Here is a 25020-nt window from a genome sequence, read left to right on the forward strand (position 1 = left end):
CAAAAAAAGATTAAGCCTCGAATGATACTGGTGCTTAATTATTTTAACAAGATACTTTAAGGGATCCCTATTTTCTTGTGTTAAGTAACCAACGCTCCCGGGGACGACAAAGAACACTGATATCATTTTAAGTAACCAACTCTTCAAAATTTTAAAAAAGATCTTAATTGGATCATATACTATATTCAATGTGTTGTCCTACACGAAGCTCCCACAAATAGTCCAGCAGTCTTACATTCTTACTCTAATTTTGATAAAAATCCTTTCGTGATTTGAACTCATGAGCTAATAGTACGATCGACTAACTAATAGCAAGTAACATCTGGATGATATGTGCAGCATAAATGGAGCATTAAACAAGTATGCAGCTCAAACGACCATAAAGATCAAGCTGACATAAGAATTTAACATTCACATTACAAAAGTGTTTGTACACTCCAAACAAAGGAAGTGTCAATGAAACTCATCAAGCACTTTCAAGAACTCTCTTTAAGAACAATGGGGCCATGGCAATGAGATTAACAAATTTAAGTACAATATAGTAAGATCGAAAAGCGTCTTGTCTGATACAAGATGATGTGTAAGGAGCTCAACTTCTTGACCAAGAAAATATACTCCCTAAAATCTCAATCACAACCTTCACTTTTTGATCTCAAAATCATATAATATGGCGGGAAATAACCGTTATATGTGTGAAACCATATATGAGCTTTTAGTGGGCCAATGTTCTTTTGGAATTTTGTGTTAGCTCCTAGCAAGCAACTGGGCCTTTCGGTTTTATTGTTTTTTGGACTTAATACTCAAGACACCCTATATAAACAGGCACTTGTTCTCCTCTGTTTTTACTTTACATTACTCTCTCCTTCTCTGATTTAGTGTCAATAATTCAAGCTAATGAGAGTTTTTTGCTTTATGTAAATAAATCTTGACCATTCTTAACTTCTTCTGTCTTCTGGGTTTTTTTCAAGATCACATTTTAGGAAATTTTAACTAGGTTTAAACTACTTTCCCTGTTTTTACTCTGTTTTTTTAAAGATCAACTTCAATTATATGTGTTTAGGCAGTTTGAGCTTCTGATTACATTGATAACTTTTGATTGTAAGATAAATAGATTTTGTGGGTATTATTAAGGGGATTGGTGGGTTTTTTCCGCATCAAGAAAATAATTGAGTGTTTTAGAAGAAAATGATTTTGTTGCCCCAGGGGTGCATTCCATTGAAGTGTTTTGCAATTCTTGAAAAGAAGTTTTGTGTTGACAAAAGCTTTTATTTTTGGATTTTCCAAATTTTTAATAGGTCTAGCCTGGAAACTTAGTTAAGATACTCAAACTTCTCTATATAGTGTTCTCTTTTCTTGTTATTTGTTACTAGATTTGAATAATTTTTAGTAGCAAAGTATAATGGGAGGTGCTTCATTGCCACCGGGGTTTCGTTTCCATCCTACTGATGAAGAGTTAGTTGGGTATTACCTAAAGAGGAAAGTTGAGGGTCTCGAAATTGAACTTGAAGTGATTCCTGTTATCGATCTTTACAAGTTTGAGCCCTGGGAGTTGCCAGGTAAATATTTAACGATTATAAGTCCACATTTTCCTTTGAAATTTGGTTATAGTTAAAAGTTTGGTGGTTCTGATTTATTAAGATTTGAGTTGCAGCGAAATCATTTCTTCCTATGCGTGATATGGAGTGGTTTTTCTTCTGTCCTCGTGATCGCAAATACCCAAACGGTTCAAGAACTAATCGAGCTACAAGAACAGGATATTGGAAGGCCACTGGAAAAGACAGGAAAATAGTTTGTCAATCATCTGCAATTGGATATCGAAAAACACTAGTTTTTTATCGAGGAAGAGCTCCAGCAGGTGATAGAACAGATTGGGTGATGCACGAGTATCGTCTTTCAGATGATGTTCCTCAAGATTCCTCAAGCTCTCAGGTATAATCAATTAACTCATTACTCGCGTCTTTTTGATATAATTGTGGCAACTGACAAGTACGTACTTTAAAGATCTCTTTTTTTACAACTGTTTTTTAATTTTTCAGGGACCTTTTGCTCTCTGCCGAATAATAAAAAAGAATGAGCAAGGAATAAAGACGGGTGATGTTTATGGAGACTCAAAGGCTAAACAAGTTGGGTGCAGCTCGAGCAACGGGGTCTCTATGTCAAATCAAGCTTCTGATGAACTTGTGGTCATCCCTGATGACATGCCATTTCAAGCAAGTCCTCTAAATACTCCTTATAGAACAGATACAATGGTGGAAAGTGAATCAGTTCAAGTGGAAGCTAATTCTTCAAGCCAATGGCTTTCACCAACTTTCATATTTGATTCCTCTACGGTATTTCCTGAAACTTTCTGCGTTAATCTAAATTATACATCAACGTCTGTGCAGAAGAACTGAACCAAACATTGCCAGTATTTTTCACTTGTAGAGTAGAGTCTCTGGGTAAGATTTACACAGACACTACATTCCTCCTTTAAGAATAAAGGAGTTGTTCCTACGATACTATGAACACTGAATTTTTCCTACAACCTATCTCAGCTTCCTAAATTTCTATGTTTGTACAACCTTTTCAGTAGTGATTTTTTTAATCTTTTTGTGATATATTTCAGGAGTACTCACAAGGCCAAGAAGGCGTGTCTGAATGCTTCCCGCAGAATGAAATTTCAAATACAATGACCGCATGGGATACATTTGGTCAATTTGAGATAACTCCTAGTTCATCATACTCAAATTTTACAGAGAATGTTGAACTAGCTGATGATCTTAGTCACTTTGCCTGCATGTCGCCTTATTCAGGACACATAGACTATGCGACTTACTTTGGAAATGGGAGCATGCCACCACCTGAAGGTTATGACTGGTCCAATTACTAAAATCCAAACACCTTCTGAACATAAAAGACCAAGCTGGATACATCTACTTTTTTCAGAAAGTTTCAGCTTTTACGTCTTATTTCAAATTGTTCTCTGAAACCACGCCTTTTATCCTGGTTTTCTGAGTGGGGAAACAACTACATTTCAAGTGCTTTAGTGTTAATTAATAGCTAAGGCTTGAAGTTTTTCTTCTGTATGTTTCTATCTACTGAAATTTCTTTTTTATGTACTTTTGAAGCGTCTTGTGTTGATTCAGTTTGCAAGCTATCAGTGTATTCCTAAGTTGCTTCTTGGAAGCCCCTCTGCAGACTGCAGATACATTATATATCAAATATTTGAAAGTGTGTTAAATTTTGTTTGGTAATATCTGAATATCAGAAAGCATTATATATATTGCTAAGCATATTTTCACTTTCTAGTGGAATGATTTGTTCTTTAAGCAAATCTTTACGACTAACAGTACCCATTGCACACATTTGTAAATGCGGAAGATGCCAACAGTATTTCATTTTCTCTTATATATCCCTCAGAAGAAAAATGCTGGTCAAATAGTTGAAAGCAGCTGATGAAACAAAAAATCACAAACCCATCGCAAACTGATATTGAACCTGCAACTAAACCAACCCAAACATACCATATGTCTTACTAACAAGCTAATTCATGGGATGTACATTGACATCCCACGCCAAGGATTACATAATGTGAAGTCCCGCCTTTGGGAAAAATTTTAACAAGTACTAAATCATGTTGTAACCTATGGAGATGTTTCTGCAATATATGTTTTTTCTGCAAGTACGCAGAATTTTGTTTTTCTGAAAGTTTTGAAACACAGTAGAACTGTAGAAGTCATGAGATAGTGATGGCTGTGTCCCTGCAAATATTATGCAGCATATTGACCAGGCCACTAATATTCCAAAATTAAACCTAATAGAGTAATAGTAGACCCTAAGGGTACTTTTTAGAAGTCTAAATCCATGAAGCTGCAAAAAAATTGCATGATTCTCCCAGCGGCCTACAACTTGAGCTGATAGAATCTGCTACTTGGCCAAGAGGTATCGAATAACCGTATGGGCGGTCCCTTTTTCTCTAACCCGGTGTTAAAATTAAGATGAACGCTATAAAACCCTTACAAATAGATCTTTTCTTATGCAGGTTTTCCTTCTAAAATCCGCATACCAATATGCTCCACTATGGTCAATAATTTACCAGAAAAGTGACTAAGACATTTCTGAAAATAAGTCAAGAATTACATTTCAACTAAGACAGGCAATAACTAAGGATGTATATATTACTTATTTGTGTTAAAAATATTTTTCAGTTCATCTTCGGTCGTATTACTTTCTTGTTACTTTTAAAGGGAAATGATCTCTGTGGTCATATAAATCTATCTTCTTCCGTCTCCTTTTAATTTTTACCGCAATATACAAAAACATACTTGAAGTAATCATATTCTTTTTATCCTGATGAAGGAAACTGTTACAACGATTACAACGATTATGTATATAGTTTAATACAGTGTTGCAGTTTAAAGTACGAACCTTGATGACATCATCACTTTTCAAAGATTCTTTCCCTTCTACCATAAACATCTCAATCTTGATTTGGCTTGCTTTGAGTCCTGCAAAGCAATTCATATCGGTGCTAAAGTGACCTATTGGCAAAGCATAAACTAAAGAATGTCAGCATCACCCCCCTACTTCGAACAATAACATTGGTTTAATCTTTTTCGCTCTTTGTCTTCTCAATAATACAAAAAGTAACAAAATCAGAACAATGAAACTGTACTGTGTCAGCCTTTTACATCAAGTCCAACTCTCCAAGCTCCTGCCGGCTTGTTTAAGTACCCGCTAATCATCGATGACCTTGCGGCTTGCAGCAGCATACACCTCTTATCTGATCATGGTAGTTTAAGATTAACAGTGAATCAGTGATCATTTTATAATTGTTGTTATGAAACAAGAAAAATGTATTATTTGCACAAGTAGAAGCAGCAGCAAAACAATTCCACTCAGTACAAATGATATGGAAATGAAAAAAGAAAAAAGTGTAAAAAGAATGGGGTGAGAGAGGCTCGAACTCTCGACCTCAGGATCACTCGTATGCTATGAGACCTACGCGCTAGCCAACTGCGCCACCACCCCGGATGAAATATTTATCGGTTTAATCATATAGGAAGATGAATTAAATTAACAACACTTTGTACTCTTCTAACATTTTTCTGATTAAACTTTGCTCCTTGTAAGAAATAGGTTTAACTTGTGTTTTTTATGTGTACTTGTAAAACATTAAACCAACTTTATTTCCTTATTTGAATAGTTAAACGTTGCATTGTAATTTTTAGTATAGATAATTAATAAAGAGCACTACATTTGTAGCGAGGTAATATGATGAATGTATGAGACAAATAAATGTCTCATGAGAAATTTACAGTTACCTGACAGTAGAGCCGGCCAAACGGGCGGTTTGGCTCGACACGAACGTAATTCGGCTCGCCAATTATTCGCCTGACTCGCCTTATCACGGGCCGGTTCAATATTCGACACTATTCGGATATCTACACGAGCCGAGCACGAGCTGTATTTTATGAAACCGGAACCGGACCGGAACCGCTCGCCAAAGACTGCAGACGAATAAACAACAGTCAGACGAATAAACCGGCCCGCTCGGCCAGCCAAAGTCCATGACGGGTTAAAGGGAGTATTGTTTTGTTACATTATGTCAATGATGTTTAGCTAATTAATTTAATAATGAATGAAGACCAGCTATATTTAGCTATGTGCGACTTTTCAATCCTCGAATAATAAATTAAATATGGTAAAATTAAATAAATATTTGAATTGGAAATATCAAATACTTACTAATACACATGGATCCTGCAAAATTGGAAATACTTCATGTGTATTTTTCTATTTTGAATATATAGAATTGAGGCTTTAGAACTAAGCATTATTTGAATTAACTCTCCACAAATACCATTTTTTTCCGTTTTCCAGAGAGGACGAGAATTCTCTTCTTATACTTTTACACTAAAAAATAAATCAATTTTCAAGAAAATATCTAAAAATAATAAAGTCAACAACGACTCGCAGGCTCGCAGCACTAAATCAGTACTTTAAACTTTGCATTACAATTAACAACTGTAAGACGAATAAACCGGCGCCAAAACTCGTGATTATTCGCCAAGCTCGTCAACTCGCTTTTATTCGCGTGATTCGCGGTCCGTACACGGTTCTGCAGTTTCAATAACCGGCTCGGCACGGCACGGACCGCTTATTTACACGGGCCGTTCGCGATTCCTGTTATAACTAAACCGGCCCGTTAAAAATTCGGCCCGACACGCACGGCCCGTTCGTTTGGCCGGCTCTACCTGACAGTGACAGCAAGAATGACGCATCTCTAACTTCTGCAAGTCTTAAATTTTGCATTTGTAGGCACGATATTCAGGATGGATCATCGGATAGGTTACTTTGAGATCTTAGAACAGTCACGATCACGTTATCCCCTCGACTACAGTTGTTACATTCCCTAAATTTAGCTTTTTTTCCCAATTCTTCGACTTCTTTAATGACAATTTCCAGTTTTGCCACAATCTCTATTAGCAAAGAAGAAAATGCAGCAAAAGGAAGTGCTTCTGAGAACTCGAGACTGGTGAGTGTGATCTTGCTAAGTGTTGGTTTAAGCACTTTTTTATCAGCCACCTGGACTAATCCATTAGAAGCTCTTTTAGATAATCTCCATTCAGACAGTAGAGCAGCTGAATCTGGTTGTACACTTGACAAGTACTTATCAGGATCGCTGGCAGCCACTGCGGCTGCTTGGGCTAGAATTTCGCTTGTGTGAGTTGCTGGACCTATAAAAAGTCTTGGCTGAGCTTTGAAGGCAGTGTTAAGGTCTCTTAATGCCTCATGTAGATGGTCAGAGAGTATCTCTGGAGAGCATTGATAACGATTGTGTATGCTATTGGCTAGCTCCTTTAGCACTGTTGATATTTCTTCAGCAAGGCGAGTGCACGGATCTTTAAAGAGGGCCCGAACATGTCGTGGAGTCTACAGTTAAAACTAAAAGAATTACTTGAGTTATGAAGCGGAAACAACATTTCTATAGTGAAAATGAAATGGATTGTCTGTTCTATTTCCTTTTATAATCATTTTTTCCAAACTATATACGGAAATGTCATATCTGGAATTTTTCGAAGAAAATTTCTTTCAACTAGTTCTTAAGCAAATTTCTTACTCTAACTTAGGTTCATAATTACGGTATAAATATGATCCATTGTATATAACTATCAAGTGTTGGTAGTTTTAATTTTTGCCAAAATGTAAAAGATAGAACTATTTTTTCTACCTGGATTTCAGTTTGTATACATCCATGAAGAGCAACAACTGTGTATGCAAAATGGCGAATAACACCTCCCAGTTTTACGTATTGTTTCCCAGGAAAACGTTTGTGTCTTGAATGCCTGGGCTCCCACCTCGCATGTAATGCCTATATGATTCAATTGAAACAAATAGATAAACAAGTACTGTGCTACATGGATTAAGTCGCATCATGTTCACTGTATCTGTAAGGTTGTATCATAAACTCACCAAGGTCTCATCAGTAGACTTCGAGTCCAGGATAGCTTTATACCCCAGGCAAACAGGAAATTCTTCAGGCTCATCTTCATTAATGTCCGGTGCTTCGTTATTGAAGTATCCAGAGACACATGCTGAATATTCCACAGTTAGTACAACCAATTAGATTTTAACTGTCTATATATTGGGCGACAGAAAGCCGTGGGTAACTGAAAGAATATCTGCAGTCTTTCATGTAATGTCCTTGAGTTGTCAAATTGAAACTCTTAGAAGAACTAGAAAGTCATTTAATTATATTAAATTTGGCAAGTTCTTGATATATCAGAGTTTGCATACATACCTTCGATTGACTTTGCTAATCCTTCAAGTCTATTTACTGTGGAATTATGGAGGTCCTCTCCAGACCAATTTGGGAAGACTATTACACTCATGATAAGGCAGACAACACAACCAATAGCAATAGTGTAAAAGCGATCGCGTGCAATCTTCAGTACACTACCAACTTGATAGCTTGAAACAGCAATCAGATTGAAGGTCAAGACAAATATCACTACACCGTAATCAAAATTTTGCTTTATATAAGGTAGAAATCTGAAATATGTAGCTGTCGCCCCTGTCATATTCAAAAATCTTTTATGAAGAACACAATAAAACTAAATTCTTCCAGATAAGTAATAGCATGACATAATACCTTTTTCTGTTGAATGTAGCTCAGAGACATATTATTTTAAGAAGGTTTTGAAAGAGAACTTGTTCAATAATTTCTGCAGTTCAACTGCCTGCGGCTGTGCTAATATCTCCATTCACCAAAACTAGACCGATTAACTATATTACTTCAAATATATCCTATATTATATGTCCATCTTAGAGAAAAGATAGACTTACCAACCACAAAAACTGCACAGCCTATGATAATAGCTCGGGATACTATCCCAAAATTTGTAGCAATAAATTCCATTATAAATGCCAATAATCCGGCTGACAGTGTCCCTAATCCTCTATTACATCCTTTGCAGAAGGTAGCCCCTATAATTGAAACACCACAACGTATATAACTTCAACGTGCATCAGTATAAATAGCGTAAAGGGTAATAGTACTACTAGCTATCAGCATCAGTGATTTACAAGAACATATCTGAGCATGATCAGCATGCAAGATTAACTTACCAGCAGTAAACTCAAGCACGACCACAACAGTCATCACTGCCCATAAGACATTATCTCCAATTTCTTTCATTACCCCGCCCTTTTTGACCAAGGGGTCTAATAGATATATCAACGACACCAATGTCAAAGAAATGCCAACCTTAATCGAATGTGTCACTCTGCGTGGATCGTCTTTACCCAACTTCAAAATCTTTTTCCACTGCAATTTTATAGAACTCTTTGCATTCTCCAGTTTTGTCTTTATTTTCTCCACTATTCTCATATTTGATCCTTTGACACAGTGTAGCAGGTTCTAGCCTCAAACACAAAATTCTTCCATGTCCATATTAAAAATGGCTAGTAGCACATTTTGTTGCTCGCTTCCCTGATTAGTATAATCATTCAATATGAGAAACATTTAAACATATCTATTACAGAGGTAAAAGCCTGAAAAACACCAGTCACTCAATGTACAATCAAGGATTGTCAAAACATACTGAAAGATTGTCAAAACATACTGAAAGAAATACGAACATAAATTACAGGCTACGGACCCAGCTCATGAATTGAGGGGAAGCCGAGAGTTACCTACAGATTTTATTATTAATATGCATAACTGGAATACAAAAACAGAACTTGCTTTAATGTAACATTACATGAAAAATATGACATAAGCAAAAATAGTAAGATAGGTTAAAAGGGAGAAGGAGATTAAATTCGAGTACTCGACACATCAACCTCACAAATTTACCTACTGATGAAAAATTGCAGATACTTCTCCATGACTCCATGTACAGAAGTATAACATTAGCACCAAAAAAAAAACTGGGTCCATCCAGAAGTAAGTTATGCTACATCTACAATGCAATGACCGGGTGGGTAATTTCAGAAAATTAAAAACTCCACTCTATAGTTATACGAGTACAAAATAACTTTTTTCTGTCATTTTTCGGGGCCTGCATAAATTCTTAAACGGCAAATTCAGAAATTATAGCATAAGCTGCATTCTCATGACCTAAGCAATCAATCACATAGATACATAACATATCAATTAACAATAATATAAACAAATGCAAAGAGAAAGGGATAGTATTGTAGAAATATACCAACAATCCAATGGTTCCGCCAATTTACACTGGCAATGCAGGAGGTACGATTTACGTAGAATATTAATTAAAATCCGAAAATCGAAATTATCTGTATTTATAGCCTGACTCGATACAATAATCTCATATGGGGTTTCATACAACAGATTATGATTGATTAAGTTGTAGGTTTGGCACTATGTTCATCACGGTCTCTGTTTTTGCTTGACTTCTTGCATGCTTTTAATTTCTTTGTTTCTACAGCGAGGGAGATGGGGGCAGAGACTGTACGTTGTTGGTTTTAGATGTGCCACGTCTGATTGTGAAAGCAATGTATTAAGTGAAACTAAAACAAGCTAAAAACAGGGAAGAAGCGCGTCCTAATATACATGTAAGAAAATTACATCATTTACTCATTTTCATTTATTTTTTAAGGGATTTACTGACAATCTCGTGTAGTAACAAAGTTAGGGTGGTGAGCTTAAATAATGGTCCAAGAATGTCCTTTCTAAATTATGGCCCTAAATATCAGATCAAGACCATACATAGTGTAGTATTTATGTAAAAATTCCAAAAATAATATAATATATAGCATTTTGATACTTTGTTTTTTTTATAATGTGCAAAACGTTAGATAAATTAGTGTTTTAGTTCTCACGCTATATTATGTAGCGTTTTCGCCCCAAAACTCTATTATATCTAGCGTTTTACACATAATTTTTTTTTAATTTTTTTTTAACCTCAAATAGAAAATTGTTAGTTCCCAAAATACTAAATAATTAATTAAATTGTTTTTATAACCCAAAGGGATTGTTAAACCCTAAAATGTTAAAAATTATTAAATTAAGTTACATTTTTTAATTTAAAATTATTTATTTTAAAATTTACATTTTTGGAGGCCATTAAATTAGGGTTAAAACCTAAACCCTAAATCCTAAATCGGTGAAACATTTATTAATTTCTTTTTTAATATTTTTAAAACACAAAATGGAATTGTTGAACCCTAAATGTTAAAAATTGTTAAATTATGGTATAATCTTAAATTTTAAAAATATTAAATAATAATAATATCAAAACATAACATTAAGTGATATTTCCGGACCCCTTAACAATACATCAAAAGAAGCTCAAAATAAGAAAAAAAATATAAAATACAAACCGTTAATTCAAGTAATGTTGCCACATTAAAAAAGTAAAAAAAAATAACAAAACACTGCATCTTGTAGCATTTTGGGTGGTTCTCCAAACGCTACACGATTTAACATGATAAAGCGACAATTTAAGTCATAATTTTCAGAATTGATATTTTGGACCATTTTATCGCAAAATAAGATTTTGGTCTATTTCCCTAAATTTAAGGTAGTCCGATCAACCAAAGGATCAACCAAAGGGCAGTTTATTCATAAATTGCTTAGGAGAAGTAATTTTAATATGAAATCTATAACTTCCATAAAGTAGAGATCCTAATTTGTAAATGGTTTATGCCCATATATAACTTGCTCAAGTATGTTTCTTGTCGAATTTGGATAAATAAATTCATTCTTCAACCCAAATCATAATTTATTTAAGCATCACAAGAACTAAAACCATTATATATACAAGACTTAACAATTGCAGACTAGACTTCTTACATGATCTATTGATAATGTATGACTTGCATGAACATAATCTATTGGCATGAAAATTATTTATAAAAAAACCACAAGATTAATATCAACCATGTCTTATATGATATGGCATGCCAAGTAATGTGATAAGTTGCTGATCTTATTGTACATTACTTATATATCAATGTTTCACACATCAAATTTTCAATATAAAGAAACAGAAAAAGCCAGAAGGCCTCAAAGGTGTCTTTTATAATAGAAAATGCTTAAATTTGGTTTGTTCTATGAGTTTCGATGAGGCGGATCTACGACGAGCCTGCACCAAACACCCGAATCCTTTGTTCAATCGGTACCCGGCAGCAGGGACATAGAGCTTTTCCCTTTTTTCCATAATTGTCACTACAATTCGAACACAGAACTTGATGGGCACAGGGGAGAAAAACAACTGAAACTTCTTCTTTCACACAGAAAAAGCATTTCCGATCACTGCCACCATTTTCTGACGACTCATGGTTATCTAGCTCGCTAAGCATGCTTGCAATTGTTTCTTCTTGATGCTCTGTCCCCTCGGTGGTAACCGGTGAGTTGTTCGACTGATGATTTATCTCAGTAGACAGTTTAAGGCGAGAAAGTTCCTGCTCAAGCCTTTGCAGGTCGTCTTTGTGACGCTGAAAATCTATCTCTATCTTTAGGCGCAAGGCCTCATGCCCCCTTTTCTGAGTAGCCTCGTCTGCTTCCTTAAGGCGTCTTTCGGCCTCTACTTGTGCTAAGGCTGCTTCTTTAGCCTTCAGTGCCTGCTTCCACTTTTCCTGTTATATCCGAAACATCAAGACTAACATTTATAAACCAAAAAAAAGGTAAATAATTGGTTTAAACTTGGTAATATATAGTATAAGAAATCAGAAAACAGATACACTCTGGTCGAAGTAGGTTCTACAAACACATATACCTCGAGAGGAATAGATCACTCAAAACTGCATGACTGAGACATACACAACAAATTTACAGAGGGAAAAGAGAATTAAAAGACGCAAACAAAAATTCTAAATTTATATTTTTTTTCTATTACACTATAAAAGATTGCTTATAACCACCCAAAAAATTGCTCGCTTATAATTTGTAATAGAAAATAAAATTTTGTACGAATCTTGAATTCATATTGATATAAAATAACAAATATTCGTGTGCTACATCATACCGAATATTACAAAAAGGTTGCAGAAAAGCTGATTATTCTAACATATCAAACTAATTTAGCATAAAATGAAGGGCATATCAGGAAGACCATTGAGTAACAAAGGATTCTTGGTCCACTCAAGAATGTATTTCAATCCTGCATATATTGAGTGCAGGTCGATAACTATGATTTTTTTTATACACTATAAAAGATGCTTATAACCACCCCAAAAAAAAATGCACCTTGGCAAGGTTTGGTTTCTTTACAATTTGTAAAAGAACATAAAATTTTGTACAAATCATGAATTCATAGTAATACAACTATACATGTGCCACACCATACCGAATAATACAATAATGTTGCAGAAAAGCTGATTTTTCTAACATAATAACATATAATGAAGGGCATAACAGGAAAGCCATTTATTAACAAAGGATCTGTGGTAGGCTGGTCCATAATATATAAGATGACACTAAAGATTGTAGCTACAAAATAATTGAAGGACAAAATGAAGATTAAAATAAAGATGGAGTTGGCACCAAAAGACCATGTTCGTTATTAATATATGTCTGTCACACTGGATAGAAGTTACCTTTAACAACCTATTCCGAATGAGAAAAGTATGCATAGTGGAAAATCATTGTTTCTTCGGCACATCATGATACTCAACTATGGAAGAGGTTAGTACACATATCCTTATGAAGGACTTCCAGTAACCACAGATCAGAGGGCTCAAAAGTTCATCCTTTCAAGTAACAAGAGAGGCCTTGTTCAAGACAAATCATTAAACAATCTAATATGTATGCTAATAACCTGCACTGTAATACATGTGTAACTTCCCGATTCAAATTTATAGTAGTTTAAGATGGTCTACACGACATAGGTAATAATACATTGCACAGCATACCCAATGGTCATCTTAAAATACAATATATTCAATAAATTTTCCAAGAAGTCAAAGATAAAAACCAAATTTGCAGAATATTTATGCTGTCAGATGGAAATACTGAGAAACATCATCAACCTTATGCACATATACTGAACTGGTAAGAAATAGACTTGCCACCTTGATCATATATATAGCATAAATAAACTGCTTTATAATTCAGATTTACGAACAATACCTAAAGGAGAAAAAACTAACTCATTTGGCTACTAAGATATCACCTAACCATAATGTAAAAGAGCAAATTCAGACAGCACTTAACATCATAGATAAGCACATGTTGCAGAACATAGTGAAAATTTAGTAGCAAGGTACCAAACTATAGAAACCTTGTGCGACAGCATGTATCGCTTCAATAGAAAACGAGATGTAAATAAATAAATAGTTAGGGGATTGAGTGCACCTCAGTCCCTTTTTGAGATGCTTCTACTCCAGACAACTGAGCTTCCAACTCTAGAATGTTCTGTTTCTCGGCTGCAATGTCCTCCTGAAACTTGGTCTTTTGTTTCTCCCAAGCCAAGAGTCTCTTCAAACCCTTCTTTTCTCTCTTTGCAATTTCCAGACAGGTAGTCACCGACTCTGAGGCACTTAATTTTGAAGCCTCCATTTCTGCCTTTATTTCTGCATTTTCGGTCTCAAGCCGCCTCACAGCTGCATTTGCACGGTCCACTTGGCCACTTGCCTTTCTCAAAGCATTCTCCATCTCCGACAGACGTTTCATGGTGGAGTCTTCTAGTGTCTGCTTCCCCTTTTTCAATCGCTGGTTCTCTTCCCTTTCCATTCTCAGCATCTTAAGCTCTGTCAGGTCATGGCTTAACTTTCTTGCAGCTTGCATTGCCTTTTGGTGTGCCCATTCTTTCCGCTCCTTCACCTGTCTCTCCAAGTCCTTAATCTGATTCAACAGACCTAAAATCATATCATCTTTCTGATCCTCCGGAACATACTCAATATTCTCATCAAGATTCAAATCACGAAATTTATCCAGCATTGAACTAACCACGTCCTGGCTTTTAGCATCTTGGGACTCCTCATTCTGAACATCAGTCCCAGTAGTTTTGGCTCCAGTAGCTGGCTTACCATCACCATTAGCTTGAGTTTGCAACTCTTTTGAGTTTGCTCTAAATCCAGCAGCAAACGCTGCAACGTTCCTCTTCAACAAATTCTTCATTGACGGGGTCAGATTAAACCTCTTTGGGCACTCAATCTCTCTTTGCAAAGTCATCTCCGATGCATAAGAAAACAACCCATTCATAGGAAATTCAGAAGTACCTCCAGTTCCAAAACCCCAACCACCATGAAACCTACAAAGAGCTGGTGCAACACCAACAGGATAATTACCAACATTCTCCACATTACTAGAAACCGGAGTACTCCCACATCCACCACCATCACTACCATGTGAAGGAAGGCACGGAATATCCATCACACTAGCCCGACCGACATGAAGATCACTCATTAAAAGACACCACATAGCATCCCCTTTACTCAACTGCGGCTTCACCTGCTGCAACAAACAAACCATACCCGCAAGCGAATACTCCTCCAACTGCCTCAAATCCACAAAAACCGGCTCAACCTCAAGCCCATCTGAATTCCCATTACTACACCCATTATTCAAATACGTCAACGCATTATGCATAATATTAGTCAAAACATCCATCCCCCCATAACAATGCCCATTCTTCAAAATGGCCTTCATCGCCACATCCTCCTCATAACCCAAAGCACCAAGCTTCGAAATAGCCTCACCGTACAGAAACTCGATATTCTTCAACAATATCTCCTCCAATTGTTCCTCAGTACAATACCCCCAACCACTATCATCAAAATGGGAATTAGGGTTTTGACCCGACTCATTATTACAACCCATATGGTAATTAAAAAGCCTAGTGCCCGATTCGTTTAAACCCGATTTTACACTATGATCATTATCAGATTTCACAGCTCTAGGCTTTCTATTGGCACGTATATGTTTCTCTCTGACAGTACAACCCATTGAATTTCTGTAAAATTAAAAGCTCTAGAATTATTATTCAAAGCAAATCAATCGAAAACAATATATAAATGGATAAATACATGCGATTGACACAAAGATTATTCGTAAATGAATCGAAATAAAATAAAACTTACAGATATTTTGAAGATTCGCTGTGGATTGTGGTAGAAATGATCTGAGCAAGTGTGTGTGTGTGTGTGAAGTGGGGTGAGGATTGAGAAAAATGAGAATGAGGGGCCTGCATGAAGTGGTTTATTTAAAAGACTACAATTTCTGGGCTTTGGCCCAATTGTAGTGCTTTGATTTAGTAATGGGCTTAAACTTATTTCTAATTTCAAAATAAAATAAGTATTAGCCTGTGTTGATAAATTGAAGAGTTAAATGCACCTGCAGTTTGCTCATCATATAAGTTGTGTACCTCAATTGTCAAATATAGTAAACTTTGTATCTGTACATTTTGTGGACGTTAACACTGTTAATTGTTTATTGCAAAAGTTACAGAAAATGGGTGATTAAAATGCAATTTGGTACCACAACGGCTATAATCACTAGATTAAAAAGAAACTTGATCTATGTATGGGTAAAATTACCCTCAAATTATAAATCCCTAACCCTAGAGTTTCAATAAAGCCTAAATTTGTTGTTCAATGGCTGAATATTGTTTATGTGGACGCTTGGTGGTAATTCGAACTGCTTGGACCGAGAATAATGCGGGGAGGAGATTCGTCAGTTGTGTTCAAGGTCGGCTAGGGTGCAAGTACTTCTGATGGATCGAGGATCCTATTTGTCCTCGTGGTCGAGCTGTGATCTGTGGTTTAATAGCACGAGGCTAATGTTTTGAAAACTTTGAAACTGAGAAACATTCAAATAGGGGTTTCAATGAAAATGTGCAAGTGATGAAGTAGGGGTCACCAAAATATTTGATTATGTTGAATGTTGTCCTTACATTTTATATTGGGTTGTTCTTTAATATTGCAAGCAAAGTCCAATGTAATGCCAATGAATTAGTCTAAAATATGTATGTAATTAAGTTTAATGAATGTATGTAATTAGTAATGAGGCACTAGTTGCTTGAATTGTAATTTAGAAATTTGAATGTTGTACTTTTGCAAGTTAAATGAAATTTTGATGGCATATTTTTTTTCATAATGCATCAGTTATTATAGGATAAAACAATAAGAAAATCAATGGCCATTTATTTAGATAATAAGAGATTTATTACATGGCCACAACAGTTACAAACCTAGTGACAACCTAGGCTTTAAACCATCTTTTCTTCATCCAAAATTGGCCTAATGATGGATGGTGGCACAGTTAGCTCATCAAGGCCACCATCATCAGATATGGCATTTGTTAGCAAGAGCAGCAACTGCAATATTTGCAGAGGAGGGAATGTAAATAAGCTCACAAAGCTCCCACGATTCAGACATGATATTTTTGATCATGCAGATTAAGTCATACATCTCAAAACCAGGATTGGGATTGAGGACCAAATTGACAGCCTCCTCACAATCACTCTCCACCAGCACAAACTTGTCTTGGTGTTCCCATACAAGCTTTAAACCATAGAAAATGCTCCACAGTGCTGTTGTGATTGGCACTGCAAGGCCAATCATGCTCTTGCATCCTCTTACCCACTGGCCATCAGAATCTCTGATCACACAGCATACTGCATATCTCATCTGAGGCCTGATAAACACCCCTTTCACATTAACCTTCACTGAACCAACATTGGGCTTGTTCCATGTAGACATTTTTTATTATAGTTGTGTGCTTGTGTAATGCAATTGTTAGAGATGAGTGTGCAATTCATGAACAACTCCGGTCTATAAATAGTACCACAATGTGTAAATGCATGTAAATGAGAATGTTACCAAGGTGTTGAACCACCAATACCATGATCACCCACTTTCTCAAAAACTTAAAAATGGTCAAACAATTTAAGATTGCCTATTTCCCAATAAAAGTAGTTGACATCAGTCAAAAAGCAATGTTACATTGCTACTCTTAAATATAAATTGCATGTTACAATTTTAACAATTCCATTTAATTGTTACAGATGTAACATAAACCAAAAAATAGGATAGGCTATCAAAAATGATAAATAAAGCTAGAAAAGGACTACAACTTCCATGGTGGTTTCTTGCTCAACTGCTCCTTCTTTGCTTGAGCATCATCTTCAATTTTTTTGAAGGTAGTAGTTGATTGACCTGTTTTGGAATTTGTGGTTCCTTGTATCCCAAGTGGTGAATTAGACATCACAGCAGGCTGTGAGAAGGTTGTAAAGATCCCACCTTGACTTTTTCCTTCATATATAACTCCCACTCTTTATTTTTTCTTCAAATTAGGTGCAGTGGGAGTTGATAGTTTTCCAGAAGTGGCATTTTTCTTCTTTGTAGCATTTTTTGCAGTTTTGACAGGAGAACCTTTTTTTTCCAATTTCTGGCACAAAACTCCCACCAATTTTGATAAGCAAATAATGCAAATAATGCATTAAATCCATACTACTCTTAAATTCATAACAATAAAATAACAACCTCAAATACATCAAAACTATTGAAATATGTACCTTTGTTGGACAACTTCTTGCATTGTGCTTTGCTTCACCAAAAAAGGTGCAGTTAACTATGATATTTCTCCTCACAAATTTGGTGGCACCAGGATCTGGTCTAGGATCATTTTTAGTATCTCTTTTCTTTTTAGGTCTACCAGGTGCAATTTTAATTATAGGAGGTAATATAGCACTCATCCCAGTTTTCTCCCAATATTGCTCAGAGTTGATTGGTTTAATTGTGTGTGTAGCAGGATAAGAACATTGCTTTAGTGTATGTCTTGTGTATGTGCTGAGATATGTCCAAATTCCTCCATTTAATACAAGCACAATCATGATAACACGGGAGACCAGTGAACTGATATTTTCTACATGCACAAGTGTGTTGATCCATGTCTATAACCATTTCATGACCACTGTTATTCCCTAACAATACAACACGAATTACAGAAGGGGGTTGAATGTAATTCTGGCTACTTTTTCAAGATTTTAAAACTGTTCTTACTCGATAATATATACTAGCTTTACAACCCGTGATCGCACGGGTCTTCACCATATTTTTATATTATTTAAATTTATAATAATTTTTTTGAATCATAACCTGATTAGTATATTTATAAATAATAATATAAATATTTGTTAGTGGCAGAATTGGAACCTGAATCTTTGGTAGATTATAATTAATAATATAAATATTTGCTGTTGGTGGGGTTCGAACCTGGGAGTTTTAGTAGTGTATAAATAATAATATAATATTTGTTGTTGCGGGGGTTCGAACCTGTGAGTTTGAGTAGTGTATATTTTTTTAGTATTTAAATATAACGGTTCTGATCTCTTGATAAAAAAGATTCGACGGTTATTATAGTATAAGTATAAATTGCTTTTAATAGTGGATAGTTTCTAATAATATATTTTATAATATAATTTTCAATAGTTGAAAAATAAATTGAAGAATAGAATAAGTTATAACAATATATATTTTATAATAATTTGAGACTTGACTGAAAATAAATAATATAATATAATATGTTGTTCATAGGACCCGAGCCCTGAACCTGTAGAAATTGTTAAAATAAAGAATTTGAGACTTGACTGAAAATAAATAATATAATATAATATGTTGTTCACAGGACCCGAGCCCTGAACCTGTAGAAATTGTTAAAATAAAGAATATAAAAGTTTAAATATAATAAGTTATTGACGGTGTTCGAACCCTGAATCCATGAGAGTAGTTTAAATATTAATATAATAATATTTTATTATTGCATCCAACAGTTCTCATCTTTCTGACTTTAGATCTGACGGTTGTTATTTGTCGTACCAAATAACTGTACCGAGCAACTGACTAAACTACAGAGTAGAACCCTGTGAAGCTTGAATAACTCACAACTGCTTACAAGTAGAACAAATAAACTACAGAGAAATTCTTAACAAGTACAGCTTTTTCTATCTCTCTTTGAAATGTGTTTGCTTAGTTGAATGTTTTACTAGCTACACTTGGTTTATATATTACCAAGTTTACATGACAATAAGACAAGATAATAAAATAAAACATATATAGTCTAACTCCATGCTGCTTCACTACTCTATTCCAGCATCTTTGAATATCTTCATAATAGCATGGAAATGGTAATGCTTCTTTGTTCTCAAATTCCTGCTTAACAGGCTGCCACATTCCTTTTGCAAACACCTAACGCATGTGACTGTGTTGTCACTGTCAACAGATATTTGAATTTGATCATCCGTCGGGTATATGCTTGTCATCCGTCGGGTAGCTTTGTTGATCATCCGTCGGGTAGCTATTTGTCACTTGACTCCATTTCACTTATACAGAATTACAAGACACCTTATATTTACAATTAATTAACCTATTCTGCATATCCACTAGTAGTCAACATGACTCATATGCTCCTACAAAATCTACACAAAGTTGTTTAGAGAATTGTGCTACAGATCTTATTTTTACATAAGCTATTCACCCGGTGGATGTCAAATCGTCATCCGTCGGGACTATATTAAATCATCCGTCGGGACTATATTTGATCATCTGTCGAGTGCTACAAATTCACTAAGTTAAATCTACTAAGGTATTTTGTTTAATTTATCATCAAGTTCACAACATATTCCTAACAATCTCCCCCAATTTATGTCTACTGGAATTGTAGCCATAAATTAAGAGAAACTTGATGATAACAAAACATCCTAAAGATACAGAATGAAAAATAGTAGATAAAACTGATAAGTGCTACAATATTTATTGAAAATTGAACAAAGCAAAGTATGCAAAGAAGTTGCTCACAATCATTATCAAGGTGCTCCTCTAGTCTGAGCAGATAAGTCTATTTCCTTGATTGTCTGGATTTCTTCCCAAGACTCCTGTTGTTCTCTTCTATCTGAGTTTGGAGTTGTTTGTGGAACTCAAGTTCATCAGCTTCTGAGAGATCTAACATTTCTTGCATTTCTAATAGAGTCTCATTGCTGGAGATACTCAACTGGTCCTCCAATCTGAAGAATCTTCTTACTCCCTTTTCATCCCTGAATTCCATCAGCCAATAAGGCCTCAAATGCACTCTCTTTCCTGTGAAGGGAATTGACAGAGTTTTTGGCAGTGCATCTTTAGCTTTGTTACTCCTCAGCTCCTCAATCTTCTTTAGAACTAATCTCCTTGCAGTTACATTGTATCCAAAGTTCTTTTTGAAAGATGAGTAGATCTTTATTAGAACAGATTGGCTTTCTAGAAGAATCCTGTGAAGTGGCCATATTATCTCTTTTCCTCCCTTATATTTAAACATCAGCATTTCAGGAAGATTTCTGTGAGCATCAATCCCTCTTACTTCTTACAATTCATCTAAGAAGAGGTTTATGTCAGAGAACTCCTTGATGTCACAGATGTATAACAAGTCTTCCTTGTTGACTGTAGATTGAGATTTGGTTAGGGTCTTGGATTTGAGAGTCACAGTCTTCACTTTCTTGCTTGTTCTAGTCTTTGTCTTCTTTGGCTTGTTGAAGATTGGAAATTTTAGTTTAGGAATTGGAAAGCTATCCCAGTCTACTGGCTCATCCTTTGGAATTATGGGTTCACCGTGAATATTCCTTGTTGGATCCACCACCTTGAATTCTTCAAATACCATTGAGGGTTTTGATGTCTGAGTTGAAGTTGTAGACTTTTTGGGAATATAGTCTTCTATTTCCTCATCACTGAAGTCCAATTTTCTTTTGTGGTGGAGCTTGTATCTGAATCTTCTTTTCTGTTGGGGTTCATCTTGCACTTTTTGATCTTGAGGTTCAGTAATTACAGATGGTTGTTCGGAAATCTCAGTTGTAGTCTTACAGCTTGAAGTTCGGCCAAGATAACAGCTTGCTCTTTCTTTTGTTTGAGCTTCTTAGCATCTAGGGCATCTTGCTTCTTTTCTTACCTTATTCTTTCCTTCTCTTCCTTTTTAGCTTCTACAAACTGAGGGTGTCCATCCACCACACAGATTTCTTTACCATTTCTGTAAATCTTGGCAATTCTTCTTTTAAGAGCTGAATCAGCCGGATCCTTGAAAAATGCAATTGACCTACCCAACAGCTTCTTCTCATCCGGCCTAGGTGTTTCATACACAATATCCATAGGATTTTTGTCTGAAAACTTTGAGTAGTTTCTTTTAGGCTTCATGATCAGCTTTGCTTTTGGAGATTTGATGCAAGATGTTTGACCCTTTTCCAGATAATTTAAACTCATTTCATTCACAGAGATGTGCTTGACTTGAGAGTGATGATTAAATACTTTGTCTGGTTTCTGAATTGGTCCAAATTTCTGTTGAATTTTTGCATATATTTTCCTCCATTTTTCTTTTAATTCCTTCTCAGCTGCTGCTACATCAATCTTTAGCAGTTTGTCAGTTGTTTCCAATTTTGCTGCTTCCAGATTTATGATGTCAATGTTGTCCATGGCTCGTGGCTTTGTGAAAGCAACTGTTGGCACAATTACTTTGCTGACTTGGATGTTGAGCTGTTTCTCCCCCTCACTAGATGATCCTTTCTCCCCCTTTTTGTTAGCATCAAGTTGGAGAGTGGAAGGCAGTTAAGCAGCCACCAACTGTTGGAGTAGAGCAGTCTGAGTTTCTTGATTAGAAAGTATCTTGGCCATTGACTTCTCCATATCAGATAATCTAGAGTCCATGGCCTCAACCTTTCTATTGAGATCAGCCTCCTTCCTTAGCTTCTGAGCTATCTCAGTCATGGTGGTTTCAGGAAGTCTAGAATTCAACCTTGCTATAAAATCCTGTTTTACTTCAGAGACTTCCTGCTTGATTTCATCCACACTTTGACTGTGTTGGAGAGCTTGAATCTTATGCAGCTGGAGTGCTTCAAGATGTGTTGTTAATAGCCTCTTTGTGCTGGCATTTGTAGATGTCTGAATGGTTGTTTGGGTGTCATGAATCAGCTTGAATAGTGTTGATTGAAGATGTGAGTAGGAACATTCTTTTGTTAGCATCCAAGAAGGAACATCTGCATCTCCCCATATGCTCATGTTGTCTTCCTCATCATCCCCACCAGCATCCCCAAATGAGTCTTCAACCAGTTCAAAATTACTGCCAGTAGTTGAAGGCATAGCAGTGATTGCATCATTTGCTCTTTGTAGAGATTGAGTAGTATGCACCAAATTAAGAATTCTTTCAGCCTCCTCATTGCCCTGTACAACTAATGTTTGATAAGCTGTAATATGATGAGTGAATGTCTCAGCATCTAGGGAAATAAAATCTATGACAACTTGATATTCTTGCTGAAATAGTCTTCTCCCTTCTGCATCATTGACATTCATTGACTCACTAGCAATGGTGTCCATCCTTATCTCTCCAGTACCTGCATTTCTCTCATGATCTCTCTCTTTTTACATCAAGGGCTCCCCTTGGCTTCCCACTCTCATACCCTCACCTTCACCATCTAAGGTGGGACTCCTTTCACTCACTTTTGCCAGTCCTGGAGAAATGGAATGCATTTGTTCACTCATATTCTCTCCTTTTGCCTGGGAGCACCCCAGCCCCTCACTCAGTTCACTCCTTTCCTCAGTCCTAAGAGTGATTGCACTACCACTAAGTCTTCTGTACTTGTGATAATTGAAGAAATTTGATGTGTAGAGACTCCTGATGGATGATGAATATCCATCGGGACAGCAGTATGGCTATCCGACGGATGACTGCTGTTAGGCTTATACGTCGGGATACAATCACTATTTGACGGATGATGAATATCCATCGGGATAGAAGAAATGAATGAGTTTGGAGTGGAGACTATTGTAGACTCTGTGCAGATTGATGAAAATTTAGGCATAAATGTCTCAACAGACTCAGAAAGAAATGGCAAGTGAGCCAAACAATAATCTAAAAGATGATGCTCACTTGCTTGGATTTTTGGCTTCTCCAAAAGAGTTAAAGATGGAGAATTTGGAAGTGATGTATTGATCATGTCAACATCCAGTGAGTGTGTTGGTGAATTTGGTATTTCAGGTGCTTCAACTGTTAAGGATTTTGGCTGTGACTCCACATTTATTGGAGTCACATCAATCTGACTTTGAGAAGGTGCGGTGACTGGGTCTTTAGCTCCAGTTTGCACTGTGTATGTTCCCTGTGCATCCCCAAGGTTTTTTGATCTTTTCTTTTCTAGCATTAGTTTGTGGTGAACTTGTGTCCCTAGCCCTCTTGATCTGTGCTCCTGGTTGGGAGCTTGTTTCAATAGTAACATCCTTTTGGGAGGATGAAACTAGAATTGAGCTTATTTCCTTATTAACAACCATAATTTATTGGGAAACTGTGGTATGGCTAGGCTTGGGTACACTCATCTCACCAGCCTTATTCTTGGGGTTTAATTGATTTTCACCCTGTCCCTCACCTTGCTCACTCACCTTCACACTCCCCTCTTTGTGTTTAGTAGATTTTACAACTGATTTCTTTTGAAAGAAACCAGAGTGGGCTTTCTTAGTTTTAGGTTTAGAAATTGTTGTTTTGGTAGCTTGGGTAGGCATCTGTTGGGTCATTGACACAGATGCCATTGCTACACTTGAAGGTAAAGAAATGTGTGAGGTTGGAAGAGTGGAGACAGTAGAGCTTACCTCACTTACCTAAGGACCCTCCATGACTGGAAATTAGAAGAGGGGTACCTCTTTGTGGTGATTAGCTCTATTAAGATCTGCAATAATCCTCCTTTCTTGAACCCAACAATTTAGCTTGTTGGTTGGGTTCTCAATTGTTATGTTCTCAATAAGATGGTTAGCAAGCATCATAAAGAATCTAGCTTAATAGACGCTTTTACCTCTCTTATTAAGCTCTCCTAACTTATAACCTAACTCAAACAAGACCAAGTCACTGAAATAAAAGTACTTATCAGTAACTAGCATGTAAAGCATGTTAAGCATGGAAATGTTGACAGAGTCAAAATTGCTAATTTTACCAGAGAAAACTTTAGCTACCGCATCACACAGATAACTCCATTCTTTTCTAAGACCTAACCTCCTAATTTTACTTAACTTTGAGGTAGTAAGTGCATAGCCCATGGAATTTAGCATGTTAACTATATCAGTGTTTGTGTATGGAACAGTAGCAGTATTATCTGGAATTCTAAAGCATGCTTTGACAATGTCACTATTAATGCAAAACTGCTTACCTTTGAGAGTGAAAGTTATGGTCTTGTCAGTAGAGTTGTACACTACAGTTGTCCATATCTCCTCCACAACTTCACAGTAGATTGTGGGTGATTCCAGCATAGCATAACTGAGTTTACAGCTCTTCACAAAATCCATCATCTTGTGAAACTCTCCAGACTGTTGAATCTCCTGGTTCACAAGAGCTGTGAAGTTGTTCTTTTCATAGATATATCCATTTGAGACATGATTTTGATGACTGGTGCCATTTTTAGAGAATGAGAAATTTGCAGAGAAAATATTTGCTTTGGAGAAGAAAGGAAGTTAGAGCAATTGAATTGAGAATGATAAAAGATTAGAATAAAAATGAATTCTGCTTTTATACTATCTCAGAAATAAACTGTCAAAAATAATAAAGTGAAATAAAGTAACCAATCAAAATAGCCC

At 36.0% G+C, this 25020-nt stretch overlaps 4 protein-coding genes, 1 long non-coding RNA gene and 1 other non-coding gene across 7 annotated transcripts; 1 reads left to right on the forward strand and 5 right to left on the reverse strand.

Annotated features, from left to right (window-relative positions):
• The first annotated feature begins 850 nt into the window (after positions 1–850).
• On the forward strand, positions 851–3236 carry LOC141663721 (NAC domain-containing protein 71-like). The gene is made up of 4 exons (XM_074469518.1): positions 851–1556; positions 1652–1929; positions 2037–2330; positions 2606–3236. The coding sequence occupies exons 1-4, from the start codon at positions 1400–1402 to the stop codon at positions 2867–2869; spliced, it is 993 nt and encodes a 330-aa protein (XP_074325619.1). The 5' UTR covers positions 851–1399; the 3' UTR covers positions 2870–3236.
• A 1689-nt stretch (positions 3237–4925) lies between these two features.
• On the reverse strand, positions 4926–5010 carry TRNAM-CAU (transfer RNA methionine (anticodon CAU)). Its single transcript is given in 2 exon segments — positions 4926–4961; positions 4973–5010. It is a non-coding gene; the product is annotated as a tRNA-Met (tRNA).
• An 828-nt stretch (positions 5011–5838) lies between these two features.
• On the reverse strand, positions 5839–8063 carry LOC141664842 (aluminum-activated malate transporter 12-like). Its single transcript, XM_074470798.1, has 4 exons — positions 7784–8063; positions 7456–7577; positions 7214–7354; positions 5839–6915 (listed from the first exon to the last, which is right to left on the reverse strand). The coding sequence occupies exons 1-4, from the start codon at positions 8061–8063 to the stop codon at positions 6310–6312; spliced, it is 1149 nt and encodes a 382-aa protein (XP_074326899.1). The 3' UTR covers positions 5839–6309.
• Positions 8064–8194: 131 nt separating this feature from the next.
• Positions 8195–9865, reverse strand: LOC141668264 (uncharacterized). The gene is made up of 3 exons (XR_012552975.1): positions 9696–9865; positions 8611–8974; positions 8195–8469 (listed from the first exon to the last, which is right to left on the reverse strand). It is a non-coding gene; the product is annotated as an uncharacterized LOC141668264 (long non-coding RNA).
• Positions 9866–11381: 1516 nt separating this feature from the next.
• On the reverse strand, positions 11382–15671 carry LOC141664041 (MND1-interacting protein 1-like). 2 transcript variants are annotated; one of them, XM_074469902.1, is made up of 4 exons: positions 15535–15671; positions 13808–15407; positions 13051–13203; positions 11977–12090 (listed from the first exon to the last, which is right to left on the reverse strand). In XM_074469902.1, exons 1-3 carry the CDS (start codon positions 15642–15644, stop codon positions 13096–13098), a joined length of 1818 nt encoding a protein of 605 aa, XP_074326003.1. In that variant the 5' UTR covers positions 15645–15671; the 3' UTR covers positions 11977–12090; positions 13051–13095. The 2 variants fall into 2 exon arrangements, with proteins under 2 accessions (XP_074326002.1, XP_074326003.1); XM_074469901.1 differs by lacking the exon at positions 13051–13203 and having other exon boundaries at positions 11382–12090.
• Positions 15672–16737: 1066 nt separating this feature from the next.
• LOC141664843 (uncharacterized) lies at positions 16738–17154 on the reverse strand. Its single transcript, XM_074470799.1, has one exon. It carries the CDS (start codon positions 17152–17154, stop codon positions 16738–16740), a length of 417 nt encoding a protein of 138 aa, XP_074326900.1.
• Between the last annotated feature and the right edge of the window lie 7866 nt (positions 17155–25020).

This window comes from Apium graveolens, chromosome 6 (assembly GCF_009905375.1).
Source record: "Apium graveolens cultivar Ventura chromosome 6, ASM990537v1, whole genome shotgun sequence".
Classification (NCBI taxonomy): Eukaryota; Viridiplantae; Streptophyta; class Magnoliopsida; order Apiales; family Apiaceae; genus Apium; species Apium graveolens.